The sequence below is a fragment of the Halichoerus grypus genome, chromosome 5 (assembly GCF_964656455.1).
Source record: "Halichoerus grypus chromosome 5, mHalGry1.hap1.1, whole genome shotgun sequence".
Taxonomy (NCBI): Eukaryota; Metazoa; Chordata; class Mammalia; order Carnivora; family Phocidae; genus Halichoerus; species Halichoerus grypus.
In genome coordinates this window covers 1,461,888-1,479,013 of record NC_135716.1, presented here as the reverse complement: position 1 = coordinate 1,479,013, position 17,126 = coordinate 1,461,888, and the positions used below count along the sequence as shown (strand labels likewise).

The 17,126-nt window shown below is 60.6% G+C and overlaps 1 protein-coding gene and 1 long non-coding RNA gene across 7 annotated transcripts; one reads left to right on the top strand and one right to left on the bottom strand.

Annotated features, from left to right (window-relative positions):
* Window positions 1–8,545: 8,545 nt before the first annotated feature.
* LY6E (lymphocyte antigen 6 family member E) lies at window positions 8,546–12,212 on the bottom strand. Of its 2 annotated transcripts, none has more exons than XM_036081948.2 (4): window positions 12,049–12,212; window positions 10,077–10,221; window positions 9,593–9,712; window positions 8,546–9,517 (listed from the first exon to the last, which is right to left on the bottom strand). In XM_036081948.2, the coding sequence occupies exons 2-4, from the start codon at window positions 10,126–10,128 to the stop codon at window positions 9,297–9,299; spliced, it is 393 nt and encodes a 130-aa protein (XP_035937841.1). In that variant the 5' UTR covers window positions 10,129–10,221; window positions 12,049–12,212; the 3' UTR covers window positions 8,546–9,296. The 2 variants fall into 2 exon arrangements, with proteins under 2 accessions (XP_035937841.1, XP_035937842.1); XM_036081949.2 differs by having other exon boundaries at window positions 10,077–10,182; window positions 12,049–12,211.
* Window positions 12,213–12,328: 116 nt separating this feature from the next.
* On the top strand, window positions 12,329–16,658 carry LOC144381808 (uncharacterized). 5 transcript variants are annotated; one of them, XR_013447645.1, is made up of 4 exons: window positions 12,329–12,508; window positions 12,813–13,414; window positions 15,007–15,059; window positions 16,125–16,658. It is a non-coding gene; the product is annotated as an uncharacterized LOC144381808 (long non-coding RNA). The 5 variants fall into 5 exon arrangements; XR_013447643.1 differs by lacking the exon at window positions 12,329–12,508 and having other exon boundaries at window positions 12,515–13,414; XR_013447644.1 differs by lacking the exon at window positions 12,329–12,508 and having other exon boundaries at window positions 12,515–13,427.
* Window positions 16,659–17,126: the final 468 nt, after the last annotated feature.

The window sequence follows — 17,126 nt, the reverse complement described above, 5'->3', positions numbered from 1 at the left end:
GCAAGGGACCCCTCCGGAAGGTCAGCTCCCAGCCCTCAGGATGACAGTCAGGGTTCTCAGGGGCTGGGGGTACCCAGAGGAAGCAGGTCCATTGGCTCACCCGGCCAAGCCGGCAGGAGCAGAGCAGGTGCAGGGGGCAGGTGCAGGGCAGGAGCAGAGCAGGTGCAGGGCAGGTGCTGGGCAGGTGCAGAGCAGGTGCAGGGCAGGTGCAGGGCAGGTGCAGGGGGCAGGTGCTGGGCAGGTGCAGAGCACGTGTAGGGGGCAGGTGCAGGGGGCAGGTGCAGAGCAGGTGCAGGGGGCAGGTGCTGGGCAGGTGCAGGGCAGGTGCTGGGCAGGTGCAGGGGGCAGGTGCTGGGCAGGTGCAGAGCACGTGTAGGGGGCAGGTGCAGGGGGCAGGTGCAGAGCAGGTGCAGGGGGCAGGTGCAGGGCAGGAGCAGGGCAGGTGCAGGGCAGGTGCTGGGCAGGTGCAGGGGGCAGGTGCTGGGCAGGTGCAGAGCACGTGTAGGGGGCAGGTGCAGGGGGCAGGTGCAGAGCAGGTGCAGGGGGCAGGTGCAGGGCAGGAGCAGGGCAGGTGCAGGGTAGGTGCAGGGCAGGTGCAGGGCAGGTGCTGGGCAGGTGCAGAGCAGGTGCAGGGCAGGTGCAGGGCAGGTGCAGGGGGCAGGTGCTGGGCAGGTGCAGAGCACGTGTAGGGGGCAGGTGCAGGGGGCAGGTGCAGAGCAGGTGCAGGGGGCAGGTGTAGGGGGCAGGTGCAGGGCAGGTGCAGGGCAGGTGCAGGGGGCAGGTGCAGGGGGCAGGTGCAGGGCAGGTGCAGAGCAGGTGCAGGGGGCAGGTGCAGGGCAGGTGCAGGGGGCAGGTGCAGGGGGCAGGTGCAGGGCAGGTGCAGGGGGCAGGTGCAGGGGGCAGGTGCAGGGCAGGTGCAGAGCAGGTGCAGGGGGCAGGTGCAGGGCAGGTGCAGGGGGCAGGTGCAGGGGGCAGGTGCAGGGCAGGTGCAGGGGGCAGGTGCAGGGGGCAGGTGCAGGGCAGGTGCAGGGGGCAGGTGCAGGGGGCAGGTGCAGGGCAGGTGCAGGGGGCAGGTGCAGGGCAGGTGCAGGGGGCAGGTGCAGGGGGCAGGTGCAGGGCAGGTGCAGGGGGCAGGTGCAGGGCAGGTGCAGGGGGCAGGTGCAGGGAGCAGGTGCAGGGGGCAGGTGCAGGGAGCAGGTGCAGGGGGCAGGTGCAGGGCAGGTGCAGAGCAGGTGCAGGGGGCAGGTGCAGGGCAGGTGCAGGGCAGGTGCAAGGGGCAGGTACAGGGCAGGTGCTGGGGGCAGGTGCAGGGGGCAGGTGCAGGGCGGTGCAGGGCAGGCAGGCAAGTTGTGCCTGGCCTGTCCTCAGAGGGCCTCCGTCCAGCTGTGACTGTGGGGGGGCAGTTACAGCCGTCACTCACCCCTGACTCTCTCTATCCCAGCGTGCCTCATCACCTGAGGTGTGGTCAAAGCAAGAAATCCTTCCCCCGTTCCCCAAATGCCCACAGCTGCCCAGGCCGTCCCGTCCCCCTGACCCCCTGACACACCTCCCCCTCCACCCCTCCTCTCACCCAGCAGGCATCCATGACAGGTTGCAGAGAAGTGCGACCCCCACTTGTCACAACAGACACCACTGACGGGACAGCTCAGGCAACAGAAACCTGCTGTCTCTCTCGTAGTCCTGGAGGCCAGAAGTCCGAGCTCCAGGCGTGGGCAGGGCTGGTCCTCCTGGCGTGTGGATGACCGTCCCCTCCCCACGTCCTCCCATGAGCGTCTGTGTGTGTGTATGTCTGCGTCCTGTTCTCCCCTTCTTGTAAGGACACCGGTCAGCGTGGATCAGGGCCCCCAGTGACCTCCTTTGTCCTAATCACCTCCGCAAAGACCCATCTCCAAGCACGGTCACCCTCTGAAGTGCTGGTGTCAGAACTCCAACATGTGAATTTGGGGACATAGTTTATCCCGTGACACAGGAGGAAGACACGGGTCATGATTGCTCGATGGCAGCCTTGTCTGTGGCACCCCCAAAAATGGAGACAAAGATGCCCCCACCGGGTGAGGGTTATGGCACGTGTGATGCACCCACATCAGGAAGGGCTCAGCAGAACTAACTCGGGGTCTCCAGGATGTTATGCTGTGTGGAAAAGCCACAGACTGTGTGACTGCATTTACATCACATTGTCCTGCACCCACGTCCACAGCAGCGTCATTCACAATAGCCAAGACATGGAGGCAACCTAAGTGTCCACCCGCCGTCCAGTGGATGAAGGATGTGTGGTGTATACACAGTGGAATGTTACTCCGCCAGGAAGAAGAAGGAAATCCTGCCATTTCGGAAACCTGATGGACCTGGTGAGATAAGTCTGAGAAAGACAAACGCTGCCAAATACCTGACGATCTCACTTACTGACTTATACATGGAACCTAAAAAGAGAGGAAGAAGAAAGAAAAACCGAACTTGTAGAAAAAGAGATCAGATCTGGGCGCCTGCGGGTGGCTCAGTCGGTTAAGCTTCTGCCACCGGCTCAGGTCATGATCATAGGATCCTGGGATCGAGTCCCAAATCCCGAATCCCCAATCCCAGCTCAGCGGGGAGCCTACTTCTCCCTCTCACTCTGCCCCTCCCCCTGCCCTCCCTCTGCTCGTGCGCGCTCTCTCGCTCACTCGCTCGCTCTCTCTCAAATAAAATCTTTTTTAAAAAACCACACACACACACACATTAAAAAAAACAGAGATAGAGATCAGACCTGTGGTTTCCGCTGGTGGGGTGGGAGAGGGGAGGTGGAGGAGGGGCGTCCAAAGGACCGACGCGGGGCGATGGAGAAGCAGGTGCCGGCCTGTCAGGTGGGCGCCAGGCGGCTAGTGTGGCTCTCTGGCGCCTCTGCAAGTGGACAAGGGAGTGGATCCTGAGTTCTTGTGGCGAGGAGAGGACGTTTGTGCCCTGTCTGAGGGCCTGCTTTGGCCATCGATTCACTGCAAACATGAGTTAGGACGCCGGCAGGCTGCACGTCGGTCATATCTCCATAGAAAGGGCAGGAAACAAAGAGCAAGGAAGCGCACCAAGCACCATTCTCAAAGTGACCCTTTTGCGGGGCGGAGAGCCGCTGAGCAGCTGCGGGAGCTGGGGCGGTGCGAGGAGGGGCCTTAGTCGCTCCGTGCGTGGGGGGAGCGCTCCGCACGCTCGAGGGGGAGAAGGCCGCAGGGGTCCGAGCGCCGCGGGACGCAGAGCGAGGCCCGAGCGGCACCCGCACCGGTGTCCCCGCCCGGCCCGCGCGCCACCCCCGAGGCTGGGCCGCTGCGGGGAGGCTGAGCGCGGGGCCCGCGGGCCTCCCGTGAGTGCACAGCTCTGTTGGAGTAAAACTTAAAAAAAGTCAGAGCTTTTTGTGTTCTATTGTTTCTTGTAATGGTTTTATTAGCTTTTGATGAATAATTTTCCTCATCCACTTAAAATTTCAAATTTTTATGTTAAACGTGTTAGTAAAATCCTTGAGTTAGGTTTTAAACGTGTTGGTACTGTCCTCGTCTGTTTGGGCTACAGCCACGAACGCCACGGCCGCCGCGGGGGGGGGGGGGGGGGGGGCGGAGCTCAGCCACGGGGGCGCTGAGGTCGGGCCACCTGTCAGCACCCGGCCCAGGGGCTTAAGGGGCCCTAGGGAGCCTCTTCTGTAAGCACACTAGTCCCATTCATGAAGGCGGGACTCTCAGGACTCAGAGCCCAGCCAGGGTTAGGCTCCGAGGCGGGTCAAAGGAGACACGGCCCCTTAGACCGCTGCACGATTTTCCCATTGCTGAGACAGCTAGTTCCCCTTTTTATCTTGACTAGTCTCACCACACTTACACATGTCATTAGTGTTTCCAGACGAATCATTGTTTGGGGAGCCCTGTCCACTGCAGGCATGGCTTCTGTGTGGTTAAGTTCTGATCTCTTAGTTTCCCTTCCACTTTCTTTTTCCTTCTATTTGTTAGGGATTTATTTTGCCGTTCTTTCTATAACTTCTTTTGATGGTCGCTTTCTTCATCAATGTTGAATCTTTTCTTGTTTTTGATGTACCAAGGTAAGACCACACAGTTCTCTCCAAGTGTGGTCGGTTGCTTGCAAGTCTGTCATCATTTAGTTAGCGGGCTGTCTGGTTCCCATTTTGATTTCTTCTGTGACCCATGAGTTATTTATTAAAATTTTTCTTTATTTCCAGGGCCTGGGTGGCTCAGATGGTTAAGTCTCTGCCTTCGGCTCAGGTCATGATCCCGGGGTCCTGGGATCAAGTCCCACGTCAGGCTCCTTGCTCAGCGGGAAGCCTGCTTCTCCCTCTCCCACTCCCCCTGCTTGTGTTCCCTCTCTCGCTGTCTCTCTCTGTCAAATAAATAAAATCTTAAAAAATAAAATAAAATATTTCTTTATTTCCAAATAGAGGACTATTTTCTGTATTTGTGTTAATGGTTTACAGTATAATTGCATGGTGATTGGAGAAACTACTTTGTATGATTTCTGTTTTGTCTTTTGATAATATAATTATACAAGATTGATTTTTTTTTTTTTAAAAAGCTTTTATTTATTTATTTGACAGAGAGAGACGCAGCGAGAGAGGGAACACAAGCAGGGGGAGTGAGAGAGGGAGAAGCAGGCTTCCCGCCAAGCAGGGAGCCCGATGTGGGGCTTGATCCCAGGACGCTGGGATCATGACCTGAGCCGAAGGCAGACGCTTAACGACTGAGCCACCCAGGCGCCCCACAAGATTGATTTTTTTTAAGATTTCAGGGCTCTCCATGTTCCACGGTTTTGCTTCAACCCTTACGTCGTCTTACAATTCAGGTGGATCTCTGGGAACAGCATATATTGGGTCTTCAAAAACTATTCGGACAAACTTTAATCTTTAATTGGAGCATTAAATCCATTTACATTTAATAAATTACGGAGATATACTTGGGTTTTAATCCTCCATATTACTATGATTTTTTATGATCTATCCCGGTGCATCTATGTTCCTTTCTTCTTTTCTCTCTTTGCCTCCTTTCTTGGTGATTTTGTGTATTTTTTTCATCATTCCCTTTACTAGTTTGGAAGTGGAGATTCCCTTTGGAGGCGTGCAATGCTGATCTGGAGAAGGCACAGACACACGAAGGTGCCACGGGCTGGAGAGGCCTCGCCCAAGGCGGTGCCTGGGGCCCCCCACCCCCACCCCCCCGCAGGCTCCGCAGCTCTGCTGGACTCAGCACTTAGCTCTGTGTTTGAATTTCAAGTCTCCCCCTACAAATTTGTCTCCCACAAGACACACTTACTAATCTTCTTACAAAATCAGTGTTCATTTAAATTTACCACTTATTCACCAGTATTTTCCTCATTCCTGGATCCTTCCCTTCCAAGTGGTATCCTTTTCCTTCTGGCTGAAGAATACTTCCTGCACTTTCTTTTAGTGCAAGTATGCGGTAAGAAACTCTCGATTTTGTTTCTCTGACAACGGTTTTCTTTCAGCTTTATTTTGGTACTTTTGCTGCACAGAGAACTCTAGGTTGTCATCTACTTTCTTCTGCTTCCTAGTTGCTGTCAAGAATTCAGGAGTTATTCTCAGTGTCACTCCTTAGTAGGTGATCTTTTTCTCTAGCTCATTAAAAGATGACAAGGACTGGGGAGAGGAGGCGCAGGGCCTGCCCGGCCTGGGCCGAGACCACCACAGGAGGAGGCCAGAGCCGGGGCAGGATCCCTCCACCTCCCAGGCCAGCAGGTGCAGGCAGCAGCAGAGCCAGCAGCCTGGGCGGGGCAGGCGAGGGGGCAGGGGCCAGACACGCCCATTCCCTCCCCAGAGAGAGACCCCCTCCCTGCGGGGACTCGGCAAACGGAGGCCAGAACACAGAGCTGACTTTGGCTACTGAGATGGGGGATGGGGCGTCACCCGGGCACCTGACGCTGAGGTCAGGGAGTCTGGGCTCCTCACCACAGTGTGCCTGGCCCCTCACTGCAGCTTGGCAGGTTGCCAGGGCAGGGCGAGAGTCCGGGGCTCTTTCGGCCTGCCCCGCCCCGCCCCGCCCCGCCCCGCCCTACCTGCCTTCCTCCCGGCTGCAGGAAATGGAAACTTAAAGCTCTGGGCTCCTCCTCCCACCCCTCCGCCCCTTCTCACCCAGCCCCACCCCACCTCCTGCTGCTCCCACAGGCGGCCTGCACCCGCCCAGCCCCCAGCCTCTCCCCTCCCCAAAGAGGGGCAGCAGGAACCAGGGAGGCCACCAGCCTCTGAGCCCAGCCCTTAAGGACCTGGCCCTCCCACCCAGAGCAGAGGGAGTGCAGAGCCCGAGGGTCACCCACCCAGTAGTGCAAGTGGCTTCAAGCCCGCAGCCTCACGGGGGCTTCTGAAAACGGAGAAGCATTACCATCTCTGAGTGCAGGTGTAGGAAGGGTAGTAAGAGATGAACAGCCCCTGGGAAACAGTAGGCGCCAGAGATGCAAGCCTAAGAGGCTACTAGCAGGAAGGGAGCATGGGGTCCACAGGTGTCCTGCCACTGCCCCAGCGTGAAGTCCAAGTTCCTGACCAGGCTCTCACGTTTCAGGTCCACTTGTGCAACTTCCTCTGCCCAACCCGCCACAGCCCGCAGGTCTCACCTCGCCAGTCTGAGCCACGCGAGCGAGCTCGCTTGATCTATGTTGAGTGAACAGCACGGTTAATGCATTCTACCCGGGGACTCAGAGCCCCGAGCGGAATTGTCTGTGACAACACCTGCCAGTGTATCTGGGGGACATTCTGATTTCTAGCTCCTTGAATTCTTTTTCTTTAAAAAAAAAAAAAATCTTTTTTAAGTGAACTCTACACCCAACTGGGGCTCGAACTTCCAACTCTACAATCAAGAGTGGCCCACTCCACAGAGCCAGCCAGGTGCCCCTTCTTTTGTTTTTAATGCTGGCCTGACCATTCAGGCGAATCATGCTCACTGCCCACTGAATCTCAATCAGGCTGCTCTGATGTGCTTCTGGATCCTTCTACAAGGTACTGGTTGGGCCTGGGTCTCCTTCCTCTTATCGCCCTACTGGGGCAGATCCCTCCTGCCCCGCTTATTTGGGGGCTGTCCCTTCCTTGGGCGCAATCACTGCGTTGTCACCTGGCTGTGTGTATTGGCTGGCTGTCCCCCTTTGGTGGCCGTGACAATGACATTTCCATGCTTCCGTGCCCATGCCTGATCTCAGGGATTCCCTGGAGATGGGCCAGGATCCTGAGCCCCACACTGACCACTGTCCCACCCTGCTGGACAGTGTTCTGCGGTCGCTGGACATGGGCACGCCGGAGCTTCTGGCCAGCCCAGGACAACCTGGGTGTGCAGGCGTGTGTGGGCCAGGGACGCTGAAGGGACTGCATTTCGCAAAGTCTCTGTCCTGCTATTTCTCCGCTTGGTCACAGTGATTCATGCCCTGTAGTGCCCCTTGCGTCTGTGTAAACCAGAGCTTGTTTTCCGCTCCAGGGGGAGGCAAGAAAATTCACCGTTCTGAGTTCCTCCTAGGCCCCAAACACCTGGTAACACCTGGAAGAACGGGGTCCCAAACACGTTCCAGGACACGAGCCTCCAACAAACCTGGGCCGATGCTGGCATCAACACCCCCACCCTCAGTGAATCTCGGACTAACACCCACTGTTCACCTGACACTCACCTTTGATGGGACTCCACCCTGGATTCCTGAAGGAACAGTAGCCCGGACCCCTTCCTAATAGGAACCCCTAACCCGAAGGGACAGGGAGTCTCCCAGACGCTCCATCCACTATACTCTAGCCCTTGCGCTCGTCAGTACACTTTACTCTCACTTCCTCCTGGCTCCCATCTCATTTCTAGCCTGCATGAAGCCATGGACCCTCTCGGCGGGTCCTTCGGGGCCCCTCTGGGTCCTCAGACCCATCCTGCCAGCACCAAGTGGACGCCGACCTGTCCGGCCTTCCCAGAGCGCCCCGACGTGCCACAGGCTCCGCCGCGCCGCCAGCGGGATCAGAGAAGCCCTGGGCTGCGAACACAGAGCCTTCCCCGGCAGCGGGCCCTGCAGATGGCTTCCTTGGTCACCACAGACACAACGTGGCTTGCAGAGCAGAAGTGGGCTCAGGGCAGGGGTCTCGCTCACCCGCTCACCGGGCCCCTGCCTGTGCAACCAGGTTTTCCTGTGCCCACCTCGGCCCGACGGCCCCCCGCATCCCATTCTCAAATCCCAGAGAGCCGGGCGCTGGTGCCCGTCCCCCGTGCATCTCCTGCAGGCTCCTCGCCTGCTCCCTGTCCAAACCCATTCCTCCCTCTGGAGGGTGCCGCCTCCCTCCCAAAAGCAGACTGGCCGCCCTCCCTGCTCCCGGTCCTGCCCTTTCCTGCCTTTGTCCTGCCTGAGGACGAACTTCCCACATGGCCCGGTCTGGTCTGGCATGGGAAAGAGTGCAGGATGCGGGTTAGGGTTAGGGAGGTCCCCTTCTAGGCCTTAGGGCAGCGAGCTGTGGACTCGGGGGAGCCCTCTCCCCGATATGGGCCACAGGGGGACCCCCCCACGTTAGGCCCCTGCTGGGAGGGGGACTCCCAAACATGCAGCCACAGCCAGAGTGTGAAAGGTGGAGAACATGTGTTTATTTGAGGCACCAAAGCAGCAGGCTGACTCCAATGTGGGGGTGGAGGGGGGGGTGGTGCCGCAGCTGGGGGGCGGGGGCTGATTCCTGGGTCCAGCGGCCTAAACCCAGACGCACTGGAAGCCCATCTTCTTCCAAAAGGCCACCGTTAAAGTGGGTGAACGTGGGACGCAGAAAGGCGAGAGAGAAGCAGCTTTGTTGTTGGGGCTCGGGTGGCTCAGCCACCGCTAACGTTGGACTCGGGTCTCCGCCCCCCGCCACGGCCCGGCTCACTGCGCGCACGCACGGGGGCGCACACACGCACCCGTCCACACAGCTGAAAGGATGCACTCACCTCTGACAACAGCACGCTGGTCCCCCTGGGACACAGCGGCACAAAGCACATCTCCCACCCCACCTGGGGACACACGGAGCAGGGCCTGGGGTGCACGTGCCCCTCCCAGGGTGTCCCCAGGACTCAGTTCTGACTCCGGGCCCTCAGCCCTTCCAACCTGAGGAGGTCACATCCCCGCCCGAGAAGTGAGGTCAGGGGCCGCCTCGGAGGGGAGATGGGGGCGCAAGGGGCAGGCCTGACCGTGGGCACCGACGGCGGAGAGCGCTGGGATCGAGCAGGGTGAAGAGTCAGAGGAAGAGGCTTCCTTATCGTTTCGGGGGCTGGCGGGGCGGGGGGGGGGCGCGGGCCTTCCTTCCTGAGCTGGGGGAGTCTGGGCCAGCTGCCGGGCCCCAGTGGTCAGGGCCCGAGCCGCTGCAGGGCGGACAGCAGGCTGAGCAGGAGCCCGAGGCCCAGCACTGCGGCGCTGGCCCGCAGCCCCCGGCCAGCGGTGCTGAAGTTGCATAGGAAGCTCTGGCAGCAGTAGGTGCCGACGGACGCCACGCCCACGTTGATGCTGGGGCTGGGGCAGATCGGGGAGCAGCCCTTGTTCAGGGTGTGGCCGAAGTCCACCAGGTTCCCTGCACAGGACAGCAAGGCGGTGAGGGCGGGGCGGGGGGGCGGCCGCGCGGGGAGGGGCGGCGGCCAGCACTCACCGAGTCCGGCGGAGGCGGACACCGTGACGCAGTAGCTGTCGGAGTCCGCGCAGACGGTCGGCTTCAGGCAGTAGAAGTTACTGTTCTGGTTCGTGCACGAGAAGCACACCAGGGAGTGGGCTGCAGAAGAAGGGGAGACGCTGCAGGTGACACCTGTCTTGGGCCCTGGGATGTCTTCCAGCGATGTCCCCTGCCAGTCCCGAGCCAACACCCAACCACCTCCCAATCATTTGCCGATGTTATTCGAGCAATCATCACACTCCAGACGTCCCAAAGCACAGCGTTAGGTGTGTCAGGGTCAGAACTCAGGCCTCCGGGGGAGCAGCAAGGAGCAGGGACCCGCTTTGCTGGGGGAGAGGACCGTTCGGCCGGCCACAGCAGGTCAGGCAGGAACAGGCCTGAAGGGCCCCTGGGCACCGCTCGGGGGAGTCCAGGAGAAAAGCACAGCTCAGCCAACGGCCCGGGGCCCCAAGGGGCATCTCACCTTGCTCCACACTCAGCAGGGCAGCCAGCAGCATGGGCAGGAAGACCTTCATTCTGGAGGAGACCGGTGTCCGGTCTGGGGCCTCACAAAGCCAAAGATACTGGTCCTGCTTAGAGAACAACTCGGTGGGGGACCGGGCTGCCCACTGGGAGGAGGGGCCGGAGTCTCAGGCCCTGGGAGCTGCGCTGCCCCCATTTGATAGACGGAGGGGCAGGGGGGAGGGGGGCCTATCCCTGGCAGAAGCACAGCCAGCACACAGAGGGTCTTCCTGCCCCATTCCCCCCTACCCCTCAGTGTGCCCACTCCTTCTAGTTGAGACCCGTCCCCCAGCCTGTGGTGCTTGCTGCTGGGGCCAGTGAGGGAGCTCATGAAAGATCTCAGGATCACACAGAAAGGGAGGCCAGGAGAGTGGCCCCTGCTGGTGGTGCTGGGGCTAGGGGGAGAGTGGCCAGGAATATTAGCTGGCCTGCATCCAGGACTTTCCATGAGCCAGCTCCATTCCTGACATGAGGGACTCGGGCTGGGCTGGGTGCCGAGCGCCCACCTCCAGCAGTTTTCTATGTTTCTCCCTATGTTATTCAAAGCTGACGACAGCGAACCTATAAATATCTGCTATTCCCCCATCTCGTGCCTGAAAAAGAGGTTCAGCGAGTCTCAGCTAGGTAGATAGGAGTCTATGGGGGCTGCCTGGTGCCCTCCACCAGGACCCTCTCCTGGGCAGACACCAGTGGCAGTGGGCGGAGAAAGCACAGGGAGGGGAGCAGCTGGGGTTCTGGTTCCCTGTTGGGCAGGAGGCATGGTGTGGGAGGAGCAGTCTGGTGCCTTCTTCGGCTGGGGACGCCATGGGTGTGGGAAGGGCATTCTGGGCCTGGGGAGCAGGTCCCAGGCACTGGGAAGAAGAATGCCAGGGAGACAACAGGCTTCCCTGGCCCAGTTCTAGGCCTGGGATGACATCCTGGGGTCGGGGGCAGGAGCTGCAGATGCCCAAGAGTAGTGCTGAGCCCAGCTCCAGATCCAGCTAGTTCAGGGAGAAAGGAGCCTTAGTTTCCTCTTCTGTAAAGTGAGGTTTGGGCCTGGAGAAACTGAGCTGTTCTCAAGGAAGCTCTGGAATACACAGCCACCGGTCACAGCCTGTGTCCCCACTGTCCCCTGCCAGGCCCCCAACCAAACAGGCCCCTCTGGGCTGAGTCGGGGCACTGGCTGGAGTGGATGGACATGAGCAGGGTCAGGCCAAGGGGCCCTGAGGGGAACCAGTGGGCCTCGGGGACAGTGCCATCTGGGACCCAGACTGCCCACTCCTCCCCCAGGCTCGCAGGGCTGATTTCTGACAAGGCCAGGCATCCAGGGACTGGGGGCCACTACAGAGGTAGGAGCTAGTCCTTGTCCCCGAAGATCAAAGATCGGAAGGAGCCAGATGGCTCAGTAGGGGGGTAGGGAGTGGGGGGCGCTGGGGGTGGAGGCTCCTAGGCACCTCATATGCTTGCATAATCTTTGGCAAACAAGGAGCTTTCACCCCTTCCCAGAGTAGGCTCCAGTCCCCAGGGTGGTCCACCAGGAAGGGCACTCAATTCTTCCCATCCTGCTGCCCCGCCAAGATCCCAGGCCCCTTCTTAAGTCAGCAACGATGCCCCTCGCCAGTCCCCACGGGAGAGGTGAAGGGGAACCTAGAGTCGGGTGATGGGCCCCAAGCCTGCGCGGCTCTGGGTCACCCAGCCAGGGAGGGCGCCTGGTGTTGGTCTGCGCCCGCTCCAGCCCCGATCTCGGGAAATATTCGGAAGGGCTGGGAGGGCTGGGGGATGGGAGTGGAGGCTCAGCCCCCAAGCGCCGAGCCCACCCGTAAGCCCGGACTCCCAGCCTCCTCCAGTCCCTCCCGCGTCTTTCCCGGCACCCTGCTCGCCCCCCCCCCGTCCTGCCCGGTGCCAAGGGGGTCGTCCCCGCTCCCCCAGCCCCGGTCCGGGCCCCGCCGACTCACGCGGGGCAGACGCAGGTCCACGGCCTCGCCGAGCTGCCCAAGTCTGGAGCCCAAGCGCACGACACCCCGGGACTCCCGGTAGTCGGCAGCCGCGGCGGGCGGGGGACCGCAGGCGGAGTCGGCGCTCGTGCTGGCGAGGGGAGCAGGGGCGAGCTCGGGGCGCAGGGGCGGGCGGGGCGGAGTCGGCGCTCCCGCGGGCGGGGGAGGAAGCAGGGGCGGAGCCGGGGCTCCCGCGGGCGGGCGCGGGGTTGGCGTTCCTGGGCGCGGGGGCGGGGGCAGACTCCGAGTTCCCGGACCGGGCGGGGCTGGCAGCCCCCACCTCGGACCCCAAGCCCAGCCCCAGGGAGGTGTCGCTGGCCCGTCCGGCCGGTCCTTCTGGTCCCCACGCGGGGCGCGCGTCATCGCGGGGCAGCCGGGCGACGTGTGGCGAGCGTGTGGGGGCGGCGACGGGGGCCCACCGGTAGGCGGCCGCGCTCAGGGAGGGCTCGCGTCCCTTCTGCCGAGTGCCGTGGAAGCGTTTCAGACCCCTGGGCCGGGGCGGTTGGGGGCGGGGAGGAGGCCGGGAGCTTGCCTCTAGCTCGCCGTCCCCTCTGCCCCGGCGTCCCCTGTGGTCCTAGGCTCCTGGCCTCGCCTCGGGGCTGAGGCCTTAGCCCTCCCGTGGGTGGGGGAGGAAGGTCGCAGGGGGCAGTGGTTGTGGGCCACAGGGATCTCCAGCGGGACATCCATCTTTGCTGGTTCTGGATCCCTTTTTGCTCTGGGCGCAGGGGTTGTCTCTGATGGGGCTGCCCCCACCTGGGCCAAGACACTCGGCCAGGATGCTCCCAGGCCTCCAGCTCACTCTGCTGCTAGAAGATCCTTTCACAAAGCCGGCCTCATGTGACCCTCCCAGCGCAGAGCCTAGAAGCCTGCTAGGACAAAGCCAGCATCCTTAGCCTGACAGCAAAGGCTTGCGTGCGTTCTCTCAATAGGTATTCCCTGGCTGGACCTGCACCATCCACTCTGGGCAGGGAGGCCCGGTATTCCCTGGCTGGACCTGCACCATCCACTCTGGGCAGGGAGGCCCGGCTCTGGCCAGAGAGGGCGGCCTGGCAGGACCCCACGCCCCTGCATCCTGCTTCTCATTGGCCAGGATGGGAGACCAATTGCAGCCCGGGGAGCGGGAGGTAACGGGCTTGCCGGCAGGCCGGCTGGGTGCCTGGCCCTTCCATCCCCCTCATTTGGTGGTTTCCCCTCCTTGTGCAGGGACTTTGGCGCACGCAGTTTGCTGAGTCTCAGCCACCTGCTTGTTTTGGAAACGCACTTCACAGTTCACAGCCCACTTCCTGTGAGGAGCTGTGGCACCTGACCTTCTCTCTGAGGCTTTCTGGTGGCACCTGTGGGTGAGGGTGGTGGAGGGCGTGGGGGAGGGGGGTGGGGGGAGAGGCTTCTTAACTATCACAGTTGGGGAGGCCAGACAAGGGGGAGGGAGTCGAGGCAGAACGGCAGCGTGGCCAGGAGGGAGCTGCATGGGAAGAGGGGCCATTGTAAGGGACCAGTCACATGAGAAAGGCTTAGGGGTACGTGAGGCGCCATGGGAGTGTGCAGGGGAGTGCGTGAGTGTGTGGTTGGTGTGTATGAGTATGCACGGAAGTGTGTGTGTGTCTTCACAGTTTGGGGATCAGGGTCAGACGTTCCAGTGGTTCTTTGTAACATCCTGATGATGTGGGATGGATCAACTTGGGAAGGCTTTGGGGACTCTCTCCTTGGAGGCTGGAGGTGAGGCTCTGCACACGTCCCAAGAGGTCCCCAGCCAAGGAGCAGCGATATCTTCTAGGGGTGATGGCCCTGCTGTCCCTGGGGACATGCAGTAGGCCACAGCCCTTGGTCACCCTTTCTGGATCTTACCTTTGGAAGGCAGGGTGGGTGTCTGGGCGGGGCTTCCTCATCCTTCCCCCAGGCAGCACCTTGTTGGTATCTTAGTCTAAGCTTTGGGCTTAGCCTGGAAGGGGGAAATGTGAAGCTCCTTTGGCAAGTGGAGCCCCTTGCTCACCTGCCCGGAAGGGATTTGGATGAATTTTGGTCCCCATAAGAGGCATACATTTTATCTCGGCAGTGCCCATCAGTTTGGGTATGGGCTACTTGCTTGTTGATTCCGTCCAGCAGGTCAGCCCTCGAGGACAGTGCCCAGCACCCAGACCACTTCTGGCTCGTGGTGGGTGCTTCGCAAGTATTTGTGGGTGAAAGCATAAGTGGGCTCTGCCCCATTCAAGACAGGACCCTTTGATTCAGAGGGCTCTTGTGATTTTGAACAACCAACTCACAACAAGTCCCCAAGGTCACTGCCACAGAACAGGCGTGAGACTCAAGAAAATGTATCTGAACATGTATGAGCCAGGAGTTTGTGCAATGCCTGATGACATAATCTGTGGGGTCCTTCCGAAAACCGAGGCAGGGAGGCTAGGCTGGCCCGCTCCGTGCGTGAAATGGCCAGGTATGTGTCCAGCTGGTGGACCTGTGTCTACAGACAGCCCTGCTTCTGCTTCCCTTTCTCGGGCTTGCCCAAGTCTTTGGGTTTTGTGAACTACCTGCTTATTTCCTGGGTCAGCCCCCCACCCCCACCCCCCCACCCCCGGCCCCTGGCCCCCGGCCCAGAATGTTTTTTTCTTTCCCTGCTCCAGTATTGCCTCACTGCTTCTTGGGCAGACCCTGTCCTGGGGAGGGGCCAGTGGGTAGATGGAGGGGGGCACAGCCTGGGTGAAATGTCCTCCCACATGGGCACTCTGTGTGAGCCTGTGCCCCCCCACCCCCGCAAAGGGCCAGGCCCCAAGTGCAGCGCTGCCCAGGCCCAGTGTCTGCTGCCCCACCTCAGTCCGGCCAGGGAGGTCCAGAAGGCCCTGCGAATAGTGACCAAGCGAGCCAGGGAGTGAAGCGGCGGGACAGTGACCCACCCCTGCCAGTCACTCAGGCGTCTCTTTCCAGCATGGGTCCCCGCAGCCCCCTGCTGAGCCCAGAGAGAAGGAAGGCCTGCACAGGTGAGAACCCGGGAGGCTCTTCCTCTTGGCCGCTGCCCTGGGGTGGCGGCGCTCCCCAGCCTGGGGGGGGTGGTAGGGTGGGGGGCGGCAGCAGGCAGAGGCTAAGGGTGGCGTGCCCCCGCCCAGGGTATGTGCCGACCTGTGCTCTGGCAGCTCTCCCCCGACTCATGCTTCCTGGGGAACTTTCTCCTGGCAGAGACTGCTGGAGTTTGGGTTGCCGGCCCTTTGAATGTGGGGGGGGGCACATTTGCTGCTGGGTGCCTCTCAGTCCTGTCCAGGGTCTGGACCCTGGTGTGTGCACGGTCAAGCTGGTCCAGAACTGGGAGAGATGGGTGCCTGCTGCCCTCACCGTCTGCTGGAAGGGGACCCATGGGCTGGAGGAGCTAATAATAGGAGCCCCCCTCAGGGACCTGAGCTAACAGGAGCCTGGCACGGGGTGCTGAGGCTGGAGAGGGGGCCGCGGGGTGCAGGTAGGGCAATCGCCCTCGTCTGGCATTCTAAGAGGGAGGTTCAGCACCCTGCCACGGGAGGTGTCCACGCCTGACTGCGTCCGCCTCTGGGTGGTATCCACAAGCTGCCGGCAGGGGTTCTCGGCCTCCTTGGGCCCCTGGCGCAGTGTCTCTCCCATCTGGAGCTGCCCCCCTCCCGCGTGGCTCGGGGACTCCTACTGCAGGTCTCTGCTTAGGGGTCCTGTGGGGAAGTGTGCAGACCCCCCCCGGCCCTTCTCTCCGGCTGCCCTGTCTCTTGTAGGGCCAGGGAGCCTGGAGCCAGTCACTCTCGGGCTCTAGCTGGATTGGAGGCAAGGCCTTGTCTGGCAGTGGGGGTTCAGTGTGCATGGAGAGCAGCCCAAAAGGCTGGTGGCTGCTGGTGAGGCCACACTGTGGCGCTCTGTATCCCTGCCTTACCTCTCTGGGCACAGCTCCACGTCTCCAAGTGGAGCCTCAGCGTGCTCCCCTCAGGCTGGCCCCCACTTCGCCCAGAGAACAGTCCAAAGTGCTACTGTGATTTCAGAGCATCTGCTCCAGCCACAGGCTCAGCTCACCCTGTCACATGCTCCCACCTCAGGCCCTTTGCACAGCTGTTCCCAATCCTGGAACAGGAAGTCCACTCCAGACCTCCTTGGCCTGCACCCTCGCTTCTCTGCTCAAGAACCCATTCAGAGAGATCCCTCCCTCCTGCCCTGGAAGTACCTGGCCCTTCTCCTTGACACAGAATACTGCCTGGCAAGTATTAGATGCTCAGTGAATAATCAGACCAGTACATTTGAATGGAAATACAGCTTGAGAGCTGGTGTTGTGGGATAGAAAGCCACACTTAGAACTTAGAAGCTAAAAAACAAAAAAAACAAAACAAAACAAAACAAAACCACCACACACACTTAGAATTTAGAAGCTAAAAAAAAAAAGTGTGGGGGCGCCTGGGTGGCTCAGTTGGTTAAATGTCTGCCTTTGGCTCAGGTCCTGATCCCAGGGTCCTGGAATCGAGCCCCACATCCGGCTCCCTGCTCGAGCGGGGTATCTGCTTCTCCCCTGCCCCTCCCCCTACTGCTCCTGCCCTCTTTTTCTCTCTCCCAAATAAATAAATAAAATCTTAAAAAAAAAAAAACAAACTGTGATGTTTGCAAGGATGGCACAGCATGGGGGGGGGGTTGGTCTGTGGGAGGGAGGGCTGCAGGGAGGTGGCCTGTGGGAGGGGGCTGCAGGAAGGGGTGCTGGGGCCATAGTCCACCAGCCTCCTTCACATGCAAGACCATAGGCTTCCTACAGACTCAACCTAAGAGCCTCCAGCTGGGTGGAGCTCCTGTGACAGTCAGCGGGACTCTAAGTCAGTTGACTCAGACAGGCTCTTGAGACGACCCGTTGGAATCCATCACGGTGCTTGCTGCTACACGTAGAACTAGAACGGTCAGGATCTTGCACCTGGGGCTGGGTGCCTGGAGGCTGAACTTTGTTGTTGGTTGATGGAGACACGAGGGCAGGGGCCTCCCTTACAGCCATGCCCAGGGAACTCTACCCGAGCACACCAGGAAAAGACACCACCACAAATTTGGCAGAAGATCCTGCATTG

Coding starts and splice junctions, on each gene's coding strand:
- LY6E (XM_036081948.2), bottom strand. CDS start 10,128: ATGAAGGTCTTCCTGCCCATGCTGCTGGCTGCCCTGCTGAGTGTGGAG. Junction 9,713..10,076: donor CCTGCTGAGTGTGGAGCAAG/GTGAGATGCCCC, acceptor CTTCTTCTGCAG/CCCACTCCCTGGTGTGCTTC. Junction 9,518..9,592: donor GTCCGCCTCCGCCGGACTCG/GTGAGTGCTGGC, acceptor TGTCCTGTGCAG/GGAACCTGGTGGACTTCGGC.